Source organism: Plecotus auritus (genome assembly GCF_963455305.1).
Source record: "Plecotus auritus genome assembly, chromosome: 7".
Taxonomy (NCBI): domain Eukaryota; kingdom Metazoa; phylum Chordata; class Mammalia; order Chiroptera; family Vespertilionidae; genus Plecotus; species Plecotus auritus.
In genome coordinates, this window is record NC_137774.1 from 25,619,423 (window position 1) to 25,638,500 (window position 19,078).

The 19,078-nt window shown below is 42.9% G+C and overlaps 1 protein-coding gene across 2 annotated transcripts in view; it reads right to left on the bottom strand.

The window, feature by feature from the left end:
• RAD51C (RAD51 paralog C) overlaps positions 1-18,174 on the bottom strand; it is a 39,430-nt gene extending 21,256 nt beyond the window's left edge. The window contains exons 1-4 of one of the 2 annotated variants that reach the window (XM_080679846.1): positions 17,960-18,174; positions 9,565-9,814; positions 7,648-7,802; positions 1,006-1,139 (exon numbers count right to left, since the gene is read on the bottom strand). In XM_080679846.1, coding sequence (XP_080535972.1) covers positions 1,006-1,139; positions 7,648-7,802; positions 9,565-9,814; positions 17,960-18,077 — 657 coding nt within the window. In that variant the 5' untranslated portion in view covers positions 18,078-18,174. Of the gene's footprint in view, positions 1-1,005; positions 1,140-7,635; positions 7,803-9,564; positions 9,815-17,959 lie in introns of both variants that reach the window. The other variant, XM_080679845.1, reaches the window with a different exon arrangement.
• Positions 18,175-19,078: the final 904 nt, after the last annotated feature.

Genomic DNA, 19,078 nt, shown 5'->3' on the forward strand with positions numbered 1-19,078 from the left:
TGGAGAACAAGTTCTCTTGCAACTTATGTACTAGTGGAGTAAGAGACAATTAACATACAAACACATACTGAATAAAACAATTTCTGATAATAATAGGAGTTATGAAGACACTAAAACTGGATAAAATGACAAAGAACAAGTAGCTGTTGGGGTAGAGGGAGGCTAACTTAAATGTGAGGGAAAGCATCAATGAGAAGTCAGGCAACAGAAATGAGTCCTGGGTAAGAACCTCTTGGAGGGAAAGACAATCTGAACTATTAAAAGAGAAACATGCAAATTGACCATCACTCTGCTACACCCACCAGCCAATCAGGAGCAAGTATGCAAATTAACCCAACAAAGATGGCGGTGGCCACAGAGCTGGCTTGAGCAGGAGGCTTGGGTTGCCCCCGATGATGGAGGAAGCCAAGCTTCCAGCCCACGTTGGCCGGCCCTGGCCTCCGCTCAAGGCTACAAAGTTTCAATTATAGAAGATAAATAAATCCCAGATACCTGCCTCCAGCCGTCCCTGGCCTCTGCTCAAGGAGGCGCTGAAAGGAAACAAAAAAAGAAAAAAAGGATGGGCTGGGAGCTTGGGTCGCTGGAGGGTGTGGCCAGCCTGCAAACAGCCCTCAGCTCCTCACCCAGGCTGGCCAGGCACCCCAGCGGGACTCCCCACCCTGAAAAGGCTGTGGCCAGTCTGCAAACAGCCCTTAGCCCCTCACCCAGGCTGGCCACACCCCAATGGCCCGATCCCTGTAAATGGGCAGTCAAACATCCCTCAAGGGGTCCCAGATTGGAGAGGGTGCAGGCTGGGCTGAGGGACACCCCCTGTGCACGAATTTCATGCACCGGGCCTCTAGTCTATATATAAGGGTCAGAAGGGCAAAGGACCAAAGACACAAACAAGTTTGGCATGTTTAAGGGTCAGAAAAAAAATGTAGTGAGTGGGAAGGATAGGAAATTATATCAGGAAGGTACAGTTAGTTACATTGGTAATTTATATTTCAGTAGTTTGAGCCATACCTTTGAATGTTCTGAAAGAAAGTCTGAAAGTAGATAAACTTGTGCCAGTAGCTCTGTGTAGTCATGACAACGAAAATAATAAATATGGGAAAGAATGTTTTCAAGAGTGAAATTCTCCAAAGCCTTCAGGTGCGCTGAAATAAAACAACAAAACAATCTTAAAATAATTAGTTACCTGTTTTATATATTGGTGACTAAAGAAAAACAATACCTTTGAATAACAAAATGCTTCACTGTGAACAACAAAATTCTTGACTTTATTTGAAAGATGACAAAATTTTAGCAAAATCACTATAAACTATCATTTCATAATTCCTGTCCTCTTCTTTCATCCTTTCCATTGTTTCTTTACATACTAGGCTATCTAGAAACTGTTTATACACAGATACAACTAGTTTTTAATGCCTGTGTTTTCATATTTCTAGTTATTGGCTTCCACTCAATAGAAGTAACGTACTGGAATTTCTCTTTCTTGTTTTTTCCCCCCACAGAATTACAAACTAACAGTTAAAAGGAAAAATGTGCCGAAACCGGTTTGGCTCAGTGGATAGAGCGTCAGCCTGCGGACTGAAAGGTCCCAGGTTCGATTCCGATCAAGGGCATGTACCTTGGTTGCGGGCACATCCCCAGTAGGGGGTGTGCAGGAGGCGGCTGATCGATGTTTCTCTCTCATCGATGTTTCTAACTCTCTATCCCTCTCCCTTCCTCTCTGTAAAAAATCAATAAAATATATAAAAAAATAATAATAAAATAAAATAAAGGGAAAAATGTTCAAAAGAAGTCTTTTCCCCCTTAAATGCTATAGTATAACTTAATAATTTAACTAGAACCAATGATATAAAATGACATTCCCTACTTAGATTGGATTTAAAAAATAATCAGTTTGGAAACCAGAAACACCAATCAGAAAGGATATATGCACCCCTATGTTCATAGCAGCACAATTTACAATAGCTAAGATATGGAAACAGCCTAAGTGCCCATCAGCAGATGAGTGGATTAAAAACCTGTGGTACAGAGGAAGAACCAAGATGGCGGCATAGGTAAACTCCTGTACTTGCTACCTCTCACAACCACATCAAAATTACAAGTAAAGCCGAAACCGGTTTGGCTCCGTGGATAGAGCGTCAGCCTGCGGACTGAAGGGTCCTGGGTTCGATTCCGGTCAAGGGCATGTACCTTGGTTGCGGGCACATCCCCAGTGGGAGGTGTGCAGGAGGCAGCTGATGGATGTTTCTCTCTCATGGATGTTTCTAACTCTCTATCCCTCTCCCTTCCTCTCTGTAAAATATCAATAAAATATATTTAATAAAAAAAAAATTACAAGTAAAATCAGAACGAACAACTATCATCCAGAACCGCAGGAAAGCTGGCTGAGTGGAAGTTCTACAACTAGAGAGGTAAAGAAGAAAGCACATTGAGACTGGTAGGAGGTGCAGAGGCACGGAACAGGCTGGCTCCCAGGTGCGCTGCTTTTTTAATTGGGAGGGAGATACAAACTCCCGCTTGCTCTGAACTCCAGTTCCAGGGGAGACTCGGAGGGACCCAGACACATACTGGGAGAAACTGGACTGTCAGGCATCAGGACAGGAACGCAAGGGTGGCTTTTTTGAGATGGAGGTGCGCGCAGCGGTCATCGGTTCCTGCAGTGGGGAGGGGACGACTCTCCAGTGCAGGGGTGTCTGGCAACCATTGCTGTTTGCTCCAGCCTGGTGATTCCCTGAGACCCCGCCCCACCCAATTTACAACTCCACCCAAACTGTGTACAGTGGCTTTTGCATATGAATGGCACGTTCTTTCTCAGCCTAAAACCTGTCAAACAGGCAGCAGCTGGGTCAGGGAGCCCCAAAGCAATCAATCCAGCAGCAGCCTGCCTTGCTACACAGCTGGGCCTCGTCTGGGCACTTCCAAACCCGATACAAAGAGGAGGAATCTGCAGATCTCTCTGTAGCTCCTGCTGGGTGGCCTCAGGCAGTGGCTGACTTTGCACCTCTTTGGAGATCCAAGAGCCAGTGTACCCAGTGGTCAGTGTCAGATGACACCAGATTACAACTCTTCACATCCATAAGTGACACACTCAAGGGGCAGACTCAGTGAGCACCAAAGCCCCACTGAAGCAAGTCCTGCCCCATAAGGGTGTCTCCTGCACAGCAACTCTTCCATTGTAGACACAGCAGGTCCTCACAGCCAATTGGCCTGGAGGTCAATTCCTCCCAGTGACACCAACAGCAATGAAGTCTTTTTTTTTTTTTTAAATATATTTTATTGATATTTTACAGAGAGGAAGGGAGAGGGACAGAGAGCTAGAAACATCGATGAGAGAGAAACATCGATCAGCTGCCTCCTGCACACCCCACACTGGGGATGTGCCCGCAACCAAGGTACATGCCCCCAACCGGAATCGAACCCGGGACCCCTCAGTCCGCAGGCCGACGCTCTATCCACTGAGCCAAACTGGTTTCGGCAACAGCAATCAAGTCTTAACTACAACAAGGCTGTGCACACAGCCCACAAAGAGGTGTACCAAGAGTGTCCACCTCAGGTAATTGGGGAGGCTGAGCCTCTGGGCCCTATAGGACACCTAGCACACAAGGCCACTCTATCAACTCAGGAAAAGCAGCCAAAATGCAGAGACAAAGAAACATGTCACAAATGACAGAAATGGATGAAAGCAAAATACTGGATATAGAGTGCAAAACCACGGTTATAAGGCTACTCAAGAATCTTCTAGAAACCTCCGAGAAATTCAGTGAGACCCTCGAGGATATGAAAAAGGACCAACTAGAAATTAAACATACACTGACTGAAATAAAAAATATTATACAGAGATCCAATAGCAGACTAGAGAATCCCAAGAACCAATTCAAAGATTTGAAATATGAAGAAGCACAAAACACCCAACCAGAAAAGCACAAAAAAAAAAAAAAAAAATCCAAAAATACGAAGATAGTGTAAGGAGCCTCTGGGACAACTTCAAGCGTACCAACATCTGAATTATAGGGGTGCCAGAAGAAGAGAGAGAGCAAGATATTGAAAACCTATTTGAAGAAATAATGACAGAAAACTTCCCCCACCTGGTGAAAGAAATAGACTTACAAGTCCAGGAAGTGCACAGACCCCAAACAAAAGGAATCCAAAGAGGACCACACCAAGACACATCATAATTAAAATGCCAAGAGCAAAAGACAAAGAGAGAATCTCAAAAGCAGCAAGAGAAAAACAGTTACCTACAAGGGAGTACCCATATGATTGTCAGCTGATTTCTCAACAGAAACTATGCAGGCCAGAAGGGAGTGGCAAGAAATATTCAGTGATGAATAGCAAGAACCTACAACCAAGATTACTCTACCCAGCAAAGCTATCATTCAGAATTGAAGGGCAGATAAAGAGCTTCACAGATAAGAAAAAGCTAAAGGAGTTCATCACCACCAAACCAGTATTATATGAAATGCTGAAAGGTATTCTTTAAGAAGAGGAAGAAGAAAAAGGTAAAGATAAAAAATTATGAACAACAAAGTGACAACAAATACATATCTATCAACAAGTGAATCTAAAAATCAAATGAATAAAAAATCTGATGAACAGAACAAACTGGTGAATGTAATAGAATCAGGGGCATGGAAAGGGAGCGGACTGACAATTCTTAGGGGGAAGAGGGTATGAGGGGTGTGGGAAGAGACTGCACAAAGAGCTTACACCTATGGACGAGGACAGTGGGGGGACAAGGGCCTGGGGTTGGGTGGGAACTGGGTGGAGGGGAGCTATGGGGTAAAAAAGAGGAACATCTGTAATAATCTGAACAATGAAGATTAAAAAAACAAAACAAAAAAACTGTGGTACATTTACACAATGGAATACCACGCTGCTATAAAAAAGAAGGAACTTTTAACACTTGCAACAGCATGGATGGAGCTGGAGAGCATTATGGTAAACAAAATAAGCCAGTCGGAGAAAGATAAATATCACATGATCTTGCTCATATGTGGGATATAATGATTAATGATCAATATAAACTGATGAACAAAAACAGATCCAGAGACAAGGTAGCACTGAACATACTGTCCAGCCTCAGAGAGAAGGCAGGGGAGGGGAGGGTTAGAGATCAACCAAAGGACTTGTATGCATGCATATTAGCATAACCAATGGTCACAGACACTGGGGCGGTGGGGGCTTGCCCTTGGGAGTGGGAGTGGGAGTGGCTGGGGGCAGGGGGTCAATCTGGGAAAAAGGGAGACATGTAATACTTTAAACAATAAAAAAGAAAAAAGAAATAAGCAGTTTGATTTTGTACATATTTCACAGAAAAAACACTTAAAAAGTGTTGCATTTTTGCCCTAGCTGGTTTGGCTCAGTGTATAGAGCGTCGGCCTGTGGACTGAAGGGTCCCAGGTTCGATTCCGGCCAAGGGCACATGCCCGGGTTGTGGGCTCGATCCCCAGTAGGGGGCGTGCAGGAGTCAGCCGATCAATGATTCTCTATCATCATTGATGTTTGTATCTCTCTATCCCTCTCCCTTCCTCTCTGAAATCAATAAAGAAATATATTTTTTTAAAAAGTGTTGCATTTTTAAAATGTACTTACGTTTTAACATTGAAAAATAAACCCCAAGAAATTAAATTTCAGAAAACATTGCCTATTACAAATATACTAATTTTTTTAAAATATATTTTATTGATTTTTTTACAGAGAGGAAGGGAGAGGGATAGAGAGTTAGAAACATCGATGAGAAAGAAACATCGATCAGCTGCCTCCTGCACACCCCCCCTGGGGATGTGCCCACAACCAAGGTACATGCCCTTGACCGGAATCGAATCTGGGACCCTTGAGTCCGCAGGCCGACGCTCTATCCACTGAGCCAAACCTGTCAGGGCAAATATACTAAATTTTTAATTGATTTTTTTATCGTTGTTTTATGTGTGTGTGTGTGTGTGTTTTTCTTCTTCTTCTTCTTCTTAGATTTTTAAAGAGAGAAGGAAGAGGGGGAGAGAGAGAGTGAGTGAGAAAGAGAGAGAGAGTGAAAGAGAGAGAGAGAAACATCAATAGGCTGCCTCCTGCAAGTCCCCCACCAAGGATCCAGCCTGTAACCTGGGCATGTGCCCTGACAGGGTGGTGCATAGAAGAACACTCAACTAACTGAGCCACAACAGCCAGAGCCAAGTATACATTTTAAGAGTTCATTTTTAACCAAAAAAATGACACCTTAATCATACACCACTCACTAAAAACTTTATATCCCAGTTTTATACCAATAATACTTACAATAAGATTTTAAGACACTATTACAGCCCTGGTGGGGTGGCTCCATTGGTTGGAGCATCGTCCCTTACACCAAAAGATTAGACTCTGGATCAGGGCACGTACCTAGGTGTCAGGTTCGATCCACAGTTGGGGTTTATACTGGAGGCAGCCAATCAATGCTTCTCTCTCACATCAATGTTTCTCTTTCTCTCCCTTCCCCTCTCTCTAAAATCAATAAAAAACATATCCTCAAATGACAATAAAACAAAACAAAACACTATTACAAATATATGGCCATGCCACCCTGAATACGCCCGTTCTTGTCTGATCTCACAAATATTCATTGTGACATGGGTAGCTTTAAGGACTTTCAGCAGATATACTGGTCATTAGTTAAAGAGGACACCTAACACTTCCATTAAAATAAAAATATACAGCCCGGCTGGCGTGGCTCAGTGGTTGAGCATCCATCTATGAACCAGGAGGTCATGGTTTGATTCCCCATCAGGGCGCCTGGGGGGTTGCAGGCTCAATTCCCAGTGTGGGGTGTGCAGGAGGCAGCTGATCAATGATTCTCTCTCATCATTGATGTTTCAAACTCTCTCTCCCTCTCCCTTCATCTCTGAAATCAATAAAAATATATATTTTTTAAAAATCCAGCTGATTACAAACATTTAAAGGAAATACAAGGATATATGAAAAGCATTATTTTTTGAAACATCTAGAGAAAAGACTAAAAACTGTACATCCAAAAAATAAGATAAAACAAAGCAAATTTTTTAAAAAGTCAAAACAGAAACCATTTAATTTTATAAGAAACTGAAAGGACTTGAACTTTAATATAAATTACCTTTACATTTTTATAAAAAACTTTCTTTCCACATAATAAGTACAAAAAACTTCCAAACACTTTAGCAATACAATTAACATAGTCATGAAGTCATTTACATACTACTCATAGCCCCATAGGTCAATCATCTTAATGATCCAAATACTTCCAAACATAGTTTTTGTTTTTGGAAAAACCAGTATGAAAGTCAATACACTAAATGCACTGAATATAGTGAGTGCATTGAGACAATACTTACAGTAAACTTCCAACAAAATTAGTTTACACCTGGCAGGTCAAAGTATGATTTGAAGCCATACACTGAAATACATACACAAATTTTGCCCTAGAGCTCCTATAGTGAGGGCCATAAAAGGGGAAGAAAAGGCCAATTCAGGTTGTGGCATTTCTAATTTTTAAGAAGGCTATGAGAATTTAACACCACTACATTGTCAAGTCATTAAGCTTCACTTTACAAAATGGTCTCTCGCTAAGACTTGAGATGAGTACAATTGCAAATTTCTTTTACAATACAGAAAAAAGAGAATCACTTGCTAACTTACCCTCTTCCATACCTGTTCCTGCTATAAGCTGAAGGTGCTGAATGCAGGCAGTAGCAAGGTCTACCACTCTATCAACCATAAAACTTCCCTCTGTATCAATAAAAACTGCTTCGCCTTCCACTCCTCCAAAACATTCTGGTATCTGCACATCTACTGCCAACTGCATACTATCAAGAGAAAGAAGTCAAATAAACAAATCATTATAATGATCTTCTAACACAGTGTTTTTCAAACTCAAGATCACCAAATGTTTTATAAATGCATATATACACCCCAGACAACAGAGATGGCTGATTCTCCATGATTCCAAATACAGGGTGGAGCTAAAATAGGATTACAACTGGGAGTACAAGAAAGTTTATTCTTGTATTATTATTTACTAGAGACTGATGCAAGAAATTCGTGTACTCGGGGGTGGGGGGATCTCTCAGCCCGGAATGTACCTTCTTGCAGTCCAGGAGCCCGCGGGGGATGTCTGACAGACGGCTTATCGATGGGAGATTCCCATCACTGCCACTGCACTGGCCAGCGGTGAGCCTGGCTTCTGAGTGGCGCTCCCCTGGTAGGAGCACACTGACCACCAGGGGGCAGCTCCTGCATTGAGCGTCTGCCCCCTGGTGGTCAGTGCACATCTAGCGACCAGTCATTCTGCCATTCAGTCAATTTGCATATTAGCCTTTTTTTATATAGGATTATATTATTTTCCACACAAACTACTGTAAGCCTACTATTTTTATTATTATAAAAAGTTTAATCTTGGCCCTAGCCAGTTTGGCTCTGCGGATAGAGCGTCGGCCTGCGAACTGAAAGGTCCCAGGTTTGATTTCAGTCAAGGGCACATGCCCTGGTTGTGGGCTCGATCCCCAGTGGGGGACTTGCAGGAGGCAGCCAATCCATGATTCTCTCTCATCATGGATGTTTCTATCTCTCTCTCCCTCTTCCTTCCTCTCTGAAATCAATAAAAATGTATTTTTTTAAAAAAAGTTTAATCTTGTATTATTTATTATATTATTTTCCATAAAAACTACTGTAAGCCCCACCCTGTATATGTGAATCAATTGATGCTTGGATTAGGGAAAAGGTATGCCTATAAAATCATGATTAAGGAATTTTAGTGTTTTTTTTTAGGCCTCTGGGAATGGAACCCTTTCTTACTATATATAAATCTACTTTTTTTTTAAGTCTCAGATTTTTTAAAAAAATAAGTTTTTATTGATTTTGAAAGAGGGATAGAGAGATAGAAACATTGATAAGAAAGGAACTTCATCGATCGGCTGCCTCCTGCATGCACCCCTTCTGGGGATGGAGCCCACAACCTGGGCATATGTCCTGACTATGAATCCAACCGGCAATTTCTTGGTTTCTAGGTCGATGCTCAACCACTGAGCCACAGTGACTGGGCTCTACTTTCAAACATTTGCTTTTCAAATATATTCTCTGGAATTAATTATGTAATAAAGTAGAAGACTGCTTTTTTATCCTAATGACTACATTAAAATGTTGTAAAAGAAATACTTTTTATACAAAATAATCATATCAATTTATCAAGATGGAATGCTAAAGTAACTCAAATATTCAGTTGGTGTTTGTTTGATGCATGTACACAAACACAAAAATTTATGAACACATACATGTCTTTTTCAGTCTGACTATAGACCAGTGGTCGGCAAACTGCGGCTCTGTTGACTAATGAGTTTGCCGACCTGCCTTAGGGAAAAACACTTAAAAAACATTTTAATAATGTGCTAATGTCTTTAACCTGAAGTCAAAACTTCTGGGTAAGGGTAATGCCTTACGTAGTGGTCGGCAAACTTGTTAGTCAACAGAACAGCAAACCTCTATATATGTGAGGTGTAAGATTTAGCACAATATTCTATTACTTATATAAAATGTTAAGCCTACCCTTAAGAAGGGAACATTTTAGTTTACCATAACTGTGTTTTTCCAACACCTGGTGCACCACAAATTTCTGTTGTTTTGGTTAAGGGTACTCCACCCCCAAGAATATTATCTAGTGCTGAACAGAAGGTAATTATAAAGTTCTGGGTATGCTCCTGCTCAAGAAGATCCAGTGCTGTACATTTCTTGCCTGACTCAGCATGTCTTGGTTTATCTGTGAGACATTCTCTTCTTATAATTTGCAGAGCTTCTAAGGCTTCCTCTTTAGATATCCCAACTTCTGAAAGTAGAGTAAGAAAAAACACACAGATTTTTGAGAGATTTGAAACAGCATACTATGCTACTTTGTTTTCTTTATTAATTTTAACTTTTAGATAGCAAGAGTGATGCCAAGAGTAGATAAACATAAAAATGTAACATTCCATTATCTATTTAACCTTTCAATTTAATAAATGGATTTATGTTTTCTCAGTCCTCACATACTTAAAAAATTTATTACCTCAGAAACAGAATTGAGAGAGAAACCAAGATGGCGGCATAGGTAAACACCTAAACTGCTGCCTCGCACAACAATTTCAAAACTACAACTAAAAGACTAAACGTCTATCACCCAGAACCACGGGAAAGCTGGCTAAGTGGAAGTTCTACAACAAGAAGGAAAGAGAAAAGAGCATTGAGACGTGCACAAGCGCTGAAAAGCTGAGGTACGGAGGAGCGCGAATTGGGCTGGCGGCAGGTGACTGGGTGCGCTGCTTCTTTCAACCCGAAGGGAGACAAGCTCCCAATTACTCTGAACTCCAGTTTCTGGGGAGACGCTGGGGACCCAAACTCCTACGGGGAGAAGCTGGACTGTCTGCCATTGGGTCGGAAAGTGAGGGTGACTTTCTTGCAGAGATGCGCCCAGCAATCATTGTTTACTGCGCTGGGGCGCAGGACGTGGGGACTTGGAAACGCAGAAACGCAGAGACGGCTGACTGGCAGCCATCGCTGTTTGCCACGCCCTAGCCTAGTGACTCCCTGAGACCCCGCCCCACACAATCTACAAACCCACCCAAGCTCCTCTCAGTGGCTTTTGCATATAAATGGCCTGCCCTATCGCAGCTTAACCAAACAAACTGCAGCTCTGGTCAGACAGCTCCAAAACCTCCTAATGCCAAGCAAAGAGGAGAAAACTGTAGTTCTCACTGTAGCTCCTGCTGGGTGGCCTCAGACAGTAGCTGACCAGCACCCCATTGGAGATCCAGAAGCTAGTGTATCTAGTGGTCAGTGTGAGACGACATCAGATTTTAACTACTCACATCCATAAATGACACATTCAAGAGGCAGACTCAGGGAGCACCAAAGCCCCACTGAAGCAAGTCCTGCCCCATAAGTGTGTCTCCAGTGCAGCAGTTCTTCCATTATAGACACAGCGGGTCCTCACAGTCAATTGGCCTGGAGGTCAATTCCTCCCAGTGACACCAACAACAATCAAGACTTAACTACAACAAGGCTGTACACACAGTCCACAAAGGGGTGCACCAAGAGTGTCCACCTCAGGTAACTGGGGAGGCTGAGCCACTGGGCCCTATAGGACACCTAGCACACAAGGCCACTCTATCAACTCAGGAAAGCAGCCAAAATGCGGAGACAAAGAAACAGATCACAAATGAAAGAAATGGATGAAAACAAACAACTGGATATAGAGTTCAAAACCACGGTTATAAGGTTTTTCAAGAATTTCCTAGAAAAGGCCGATAAATTCAACGAGACCCTCGAGGATATGAAAAAGGACCAACTAGAAATTAAACATACACTGACTGAAATAAAAAATATTATACAGCCCTAACTGGTTTGGCTCAGTGGATAGAGCGTCGGCTTGCGGACTGAAAGGTCCCAGGTTCGATTCTGGTCAGGGGCATGTACCTTGGTTGCGGGCACATTCCCAGTGGGAGGTGTACAGGAGGCAGCTGATCGATGTTTCTCTCTCATTAATGTTTCTAACTCTCTATCCCTCTCCCTTCCTCTCTGTAAAAAAGCAATAAAATATATTAAAAAATATATATATATATTATACAGAGACCCAACAACAGACTAGAGGATCTCAAGAATCAAGTAAAGATTTGAAATACAAAGAAGCAAAAAACACTCAACCGGAAAAGGAAAAAGAAAAAAGAATCCAAAAATTTGAAGATAGCCCTAACTGGTTTGGCTCAGTGGATAGAGCATCAGCCTGCAGACTGAAGGTTCCCAGGTTCGATTCCGGTCATGTGCACATCCCCAGTAGGGGGTATGCAGGAGGCGGCTGATCGATGTTTCTCTCTCATCGATGTTTCTAACTCTCTATCCCTCTCCCTTCCTCTCTGTAAGAAAACAATAAAATATATTTTTTAAAAAAATTTGAAGGTAGTGTGACAAGCCTCTGGGACAACTTCAAGCATACCAACATCAGAATTATGGGGGTGCCAGAAGAAGAGAGAGAGCAAGATACTGAAAACCTATTTGAAGAAATAATGACTGAAAACTTCCCCTACCTGGTGAAAGAAATAGACTTACAAGTCCAGGAAGCACACAGAACCCCAAACAAAAGGAATCCAAAGAGGACCACACCAAGACACATCATAACTAAAATGCCAAGGGCAAAAGACAAAGAGAGAATATTAAAAGCAGCAAGAGAAAAACAGTTAATTACCTACAAGGGAGCACCCATACGATTGTGAGCTGATTTCTCAAACAGAAACTATGCAGGCCAGACGGGAGTGGCAAGAAATATTCAAAGTGATGAAAAGCAAGAACCTACAACCAAGATTACTCTACCCAGCAAAGCTATCATTCAGAATTGAAGGGCAGATAAAGAGCTTCACAGATAAGAAAAAGCTAAAGGAGTTCATCACCACCAAACCAGTATTATATGAAATGCTGAAAGGTATTCTTTAAGAAGAGGAAGAAGAAAAAAGTAAAGATAAAAATTATGAACAACACATACAAATCTATCAACAAGTGAATCTAAAATTCAAGTGAATTAAAAATCTGAGGAACAGAATAAACTGGTGAATATAATAGAATCAGGGGCATAGAATGGGAGTGGATTGATAATTCTCAGAGGGAAAAGGGTGTGGGGGGTACGGGAAGAGACTGGACAAAAATCGTACACCTATGGATAAGGACAGTGGGAGGGAGGTAAGGGCAAAGGGTGGGGTGGGAACTGGGTGGAGGGGAGCTATGGGGGGAAAAGGGAGAAACAATTGTAATAATCTGAACAATAAAGATTAAATTTTTTAAAAAATTAGCATAAAAAATTAAATAAAAAAAAAAAAACAGAATTGAGCCCTGGATGATTTGGCTCAGTGGATAGAGCATTGGCCTAGGAACTTAAAGGGTCCTGAGTTTGATTCCTGGTCAGGGCACGTGCCCAGGTTGCGGGCTCCATCCCCAGTAGGGGATGTGCAGGAGGCAGCCAATTCATGATTCTCTCTCATTATTGATGTTTCTCTCTTCTCCCTCTCCCTTCCTCTCTGAAATCAATAAAAATATATTATAAAAATAAAAGAAGTGCATGTGGCCCTGGCCGGTATGACTCAATTGCTTGAAGTATCCTCCTGTACACTGAAAGGTGTTAGATTCAACCCCTGGTCCAAGTATGTACAAGAGGCAATTGATCAATATTTCTCTCACATCAATGTTTCTCTCTCTCTCACTCTCCCTTCCTCTCTAAAATCAATTTTTTTAAAAAGAATTTGCTTTTAAAAAAGTGCATGCATTATTCATAATAAAAACTTTTCATGGAAAAAAAAACTTTTCATGTGAACACTGGCATGAAAAATTCATGTACTATTCTATTTAATGAGAATAACTATTTGATGCACAAATATTTTATTTTTTTGCACAAATATTTTAAACAATATACTTTAAACAATATACTAACGCTTTCCTTAACTACACAATTTCATTCCTATCTGATAATATGGCCTAAGAAGATAAAATAGTAATTACAAAATAAGCTGCTGCCCTGGCCGATGTGGCTCAGATGGCTGGCCGTCATTCCCTGCAAGGAAGGTTAGGTGCCTAACTAGTGGGCTCAATCCCTGGTAGAGGGTGTGCAGGAGTAGCAGATCGATGTTTCTCTCTCATCAATGTTTTTCTCTCTCTCCCTTTCTCTCTCTGAAATCAATAACATATTCCCTAACCGGTTTGGCTCAGTGGATAGAGCATCGGCCTGCGGACTGAAGGGTCCCAGGTTCGATTCCAGTCAAGGGCATGTACCTGGGTTGCGGGCACATCCCCAGTAGGGGGCGTGCAGGAGGCAGCTGATCGATGTCTCTCTCTCATCGATGTTTCTAACTTTCTATCCCTCTCTCTTCCTCTCTGTAAAAAAAATCAATAAATTTTAAAAAAAAAGAAATCAATAACATATTTATAAAACAAAAACAAAAAACAAGCTGAGGGGAGAAATAATTGTGAGGATATCACTTAAGAGTTTGATATATCAGTGCTTGATTTGGTAAGGATATAAAGTATAAATTTGGTGCTAACAAAACACAATAATGTTAAGGCAAGGAAAATCCTATACAATTTAAGAGCTTGAACTCTGGAGTCAAATTACTTGGGTGTGTAAAGCCTGGTTGCACCACTATGTAGTTGCCATGTTTGGGCAAGTTACTTTTTTGCGTCTCAGATCTTTTTCTTCTACAAAATGGATATGAGACAATACTTGTAAAAAGCTTGGTAGAGGGAGAAACCAAGATGGCGGCATAGGTAAACACCTAAACTGCTGCCTCACACAACAATTTCAAAACTACAACTAAAAGACAAAACGGACACCATCCAGAACCACAGGAAAGCTGGCTGAGTGGAAATTCTACAACTAGAAGGAAAGAGGAAAGCACACTGAGTCTCAGAGGAGCTGCAAAAGGCTGAGGTACGGAGGCGCGCGTGCATGGAGAGAACTGGCGGCTGAGTGCATGGCCAGCTTTCTCAAGCGGGAGGGAGACGGAAGCTCTCGACTGCGCTGAACTCTAGTTCTGGGCGAGACCCTGGGGACCCAGACTCATACGGGGGGAATCTGGACTGTCAGGAAAAGAGGAAAGCACACTGAGACTCAGGGGAGCTGCGGAAGGCAGAGGTCCGGAGGTGCGTATGCATGAAGAGGACTGACTGCTGAGTGCGCTGCTAGTTTTCTCAAGCGGGAGGGCAACAGAAGTTCCCGACTGCGCTGAACTCCAGCTCCGGGCGAGACTCTGTGGACCCAGACACATTTGGCGAGAAACTGGACTGTCTGGCAGCAGGCAAAACTCAAGAGCGGCCGAAACCGGTTTGGCTCAGTGGATAGAGCGTCGGCCTGCGGACTGAAGGGTCCCAGGTTCGATTCCGGTCAAGGGCACGTGCCTTGGTTGCGGGCACATCCCCGGTAGGGGGTGTGCAGGAGGCAGCTGGTCGATGTTTCTCTCTCATCGATGTTTCTAACTATCCCTCTCTCTTCCTCTCTGTAAAAAAATCAATAAAATATATAAAAAAAAAACAAAAAAAAAAAAACTCAAGGGCGGCTTTCTCTCAGAGGTGCTTGCAGCAATTACCAGGGACACTGAGACCGAGGGGCCTCAGAGGGCAGGGCTGACAGGAAGCCAAGGCTGTCTGCTCCGCCCTGAGATTCCGCCTCATCCAAGCTGAGAACAGAGGCTTTTGCAATTTTTCAAGTTTTGTCTTATAAGGGTGTCTCTAGCACAGAAGGTCTCCCAGCGTAGACACAGCTGATCCTCACAGCCAATTGGCCTGGAGTTCAATTCCTCCCAGTAATACCTACAACAATCAAGACTTAACTACAAGGCTGTGCACACAATCCACAAAGGGTTGCACCAAGAGTGTCCACCTCAGGTAACTGGGGAGGCTGAGCCACTGGGCCCTATAGGACATCTACCACATAAAGCCACTCTATCAACTAAGGGAAGCAACAAAAATGCGGAGACAAAGAAACAGATCACAAATGAAAGAAATAGAGGAAAGCAAACTACTAGATATAGAGTTCAAAACCACAATTACAAGGTTTTTCAAGAATTTCCTAGAAAAGGCCGATAAATTTAGCGAGACCCTCGAGGATATGAAAAAGGACCAACTAGAAATTAAACATACACTGACTGAAATAAAAAATATTATACAGAGATCTAACAGCAGACTAGAGGACCGCAAGAATCAATTCAAAGATTTGAAATACAAAGAAGCAAAAAACACTCAACCAGAAAAGCAAAAAGAAAAAAGAATCAAAAAATATGAAGATAGTGTAAGGAGCCTCTGGGACAACCTCAAGCATACCAACATCCAAATTATGGGGGTGCCAGAAGAAGAGAGAGAGCAAGATATTGAAAACCTATTTGAAGAAATAATGACAGAAAACTTCCCCCACCTGGTGAAAGAAATAGACTTACAAGTCCAGGAAGCACACAGAACCCCAAACAAAAGGAATCCAAAGAGGACCACACCAAGACACATCATAACTAAAATGCCAAGGGCAAAAGACAAAGAGAGAATATTAAAAGCAGCAAGAAAAAAACAGTTACCTACAAGGGAGCACCCATAAGATTGTCAGCTGATTTCTCAACAGAAACTATGCAGGCCAGACGGGAGTGGCAAGAAATATTCAAAGTGATGAATAGCAAGAACCTACAACCAAGATTACTCTACCCAGCAAAGCTATCATTCAGAATTGAAGGGCAGATAAAGAGCTTCACAGATAAGAAAAAGCTAAAGGAGTTCATCACCACCAAACCAGTATTATATGAAATGCTGAAAGGTATTCTTTAAGAAGAGGAAGAAGAAGAAAAAGGTAAAGATAAAAATTATGAACAACAAATACATATCTATCAACAAGTGAATCTAAAAATCAAGTGAATTAAAAATCTGAGGAACAGAATAAACTGGTGAATATAATAGAATCAGGGGCATAGAAAGGGAGTGGACTAACAATTCTTGGGGGGAAAGGGGTGCGGGCAGAGACTGGACAGAAATCGTACACCTATGGATGAGGACGGGGGGGGGGGGGGGGGGGGGTAAGGGCAGAGGGTGGGGTGGGAACCGGGTGGAGGGGATCTATGGGGGGGGGGGGAAAGAGGGGAACAATTGTAATAATCTGAACAATAAAGATTTATTAAATTTTTTAAAAAAAAGCTTGGTAGAAAACCAGGCCATCCAAAACGCTCAATAATTGTTAGCTTTTTAAAAATACATATTTTTATTGATTTCAGAGAGGAAAGGAGAGGGAGAGTCAGAAACATCGATGATGAGAATCATTGATCCGCCGCCTCCTGCATGCCCCACACTGGGGATCAAGCCCTCACCCAGGCATGTGCCCTTGACCGGAATCGAACCCAGAACTCTTCAGCCCTCAGGCTGACGCTCTATCCACTGAGCCAAACCAGCTAGGGCAATTGTTATCTTTTTATCATTCAGATTCTCTCATTCCTTTTCTGGAAAACCAACTTGTTGAAAGAAAAAGAGCCCATCAAACTTTGGGGGACACCATGTGAGGTATAAGATTTAAAACAAATAAGTAACATTGGGTCTACATTTATTCTTTTTACTGTTTTTGTCACTGCTCTTCCCCCCCCCCCCGCCATCCCCCCCCCCCCCCCGCCACGCCTCCTGGAGCGTCCTGTACTCTCTCACTCTGCGCTCCTCTCCCACCCAGGCTCCGCCGGACTCAGAGAGCACCACCACCACCCACATTTATTCTTGAGTGACTAGCTGAAACCTCCTCATTTTATATTGTTAAGGACAATGACTTAAAATTCGGTTCTATCTTGATATTATAGTTCTAGGCATACCACCGTGTAATGTACTCAGTGAGACTAACTGCAGACAGCTTTATTTTTGTTTGCCTCAGGATGCACTGGTCCCCACCAACGTATTATCTAGTGTTCTGGAATGTGAGATTTAGGGTTTTCTCGGGGAGTTACAAAAAGAAGCACTGTCTTCTTTCTAGCCCTTTCCTCACTCTTAGTATCTCTAGTCCCATCACGAATCCTTCATTTTTCAAATTTAATCCCTGTCCCTTGGGTTTAGGAACAGCGAAAATTAAATAGCCTATATGAGTTCCAATCCTGGCTCTACAACTTCCTAGCCCAGTCATTATGAAAAGTTACTTAACCTCCCCAAGCATCAGTTCCTTCGTCTGTATACTGGACATGGCCCTGTAAAGGAGGGTTCTTTTGAGTATAAATGACGTAATCCTCAGAGCGTTCAGCAGGGACTGGCAGAGAAAGCAGTCAGTAAATGTTTCCAAGACCACAGTTCTAACCGTCCAAACCATGTTTAAGTATAATTAAGGAGCCTTTTCACGTTGTAAACGCTGCCGTGGGCGGCAGCAGAATCTGCGGAGACTGAGGGCGAGAGAACAGAGATGGAGGTGGCACAAATCGCAGCCAATGTACCGCTGTTTAACATCGGGAGTCGTTACCTTTGCTGAGCTCGGAGGGTTTCACCTCTAGGAGTTCCTCAGCAGTTTGGAATCCTGCAGACACCATTTTCACCCGCACCGCTGGGGACAGTGGAAAACTAACTAAATCCCGCTGCATTTCAAAGCCGGACGCCTACGCGCATAGTCGCTCAGAACCGCCAAATTCCAGCCGGCCGAATTCCCCACGCCCGCGCCCGGCCGCGTCTCGTGACGTCAGGCGTAAAGCGGAAGGGGCGGGGTCTGCGGCCTGGCTGCACGCGGCCTTGGGCTCTGCGATTCTGTGAAGACATACTAAATTTCCCCAAGAACGCACCTTTCTGTCGTGAATCTTCCAAAGCCCAATACGGTTCCCCCATTAAAAAATACACCCTAGGGAACCCTTTCCCCCTCCCTATGTGGGAGTCTGTACTTGTTCTTTAATAAATTTCCACTTTTGCTATACCATCTTCTCTCTGTGGATTCATTCTTCGACTCCCGCGGACAAAAAAAAAAATACACCTTAACAGCCCAAATCGGTTTGGCTTAGTGGGTAGAGCCTCGGCCTGCGGACTGAAGGGTCCCGGGTTCAATTCTGGTTAAAGGCATGTACTTTGGTTGCCGGTTGGTCCTCAGTAGGGGGCATGTAGGAGGCAACTGATTGATGTTTCTCTCATCCATGTTTCTCTTTATCCCTCTCCCTCTCTGTAAAATCAAATATATATATATATATATATATATATATACATACATATATATGCATATATATATATATATTTAAATACATCCTAATCGTAAAAAGATAGGTGGAGACCGCAGGATGGAAAGCCAGGCCCAGCGGGCCCTACACACCACATTTCCTCACTTCTGCGCATGGGTGAAATCTCAGGGTTGTTAATCAGTATGATCACCCCGGTGGGAGTAACGTGCACACACACTGGGCAGTTACCGGTTTGGGATATGGAACGGACAGATAAGGATTAATCTGGGTCCCCATTATAGGGTTCCAGCCTCTTAGGCTTTCTCGCTTGCTGTCTCCCTTGATTGACCCCCTTGCCTTTCCAGCTCTCGCCATCGAGAGGGATTGTGGACTAGCCCGCCACCTGCCTTTCCCGCCCTCGCCATCGCGAGGGATTATGGGCT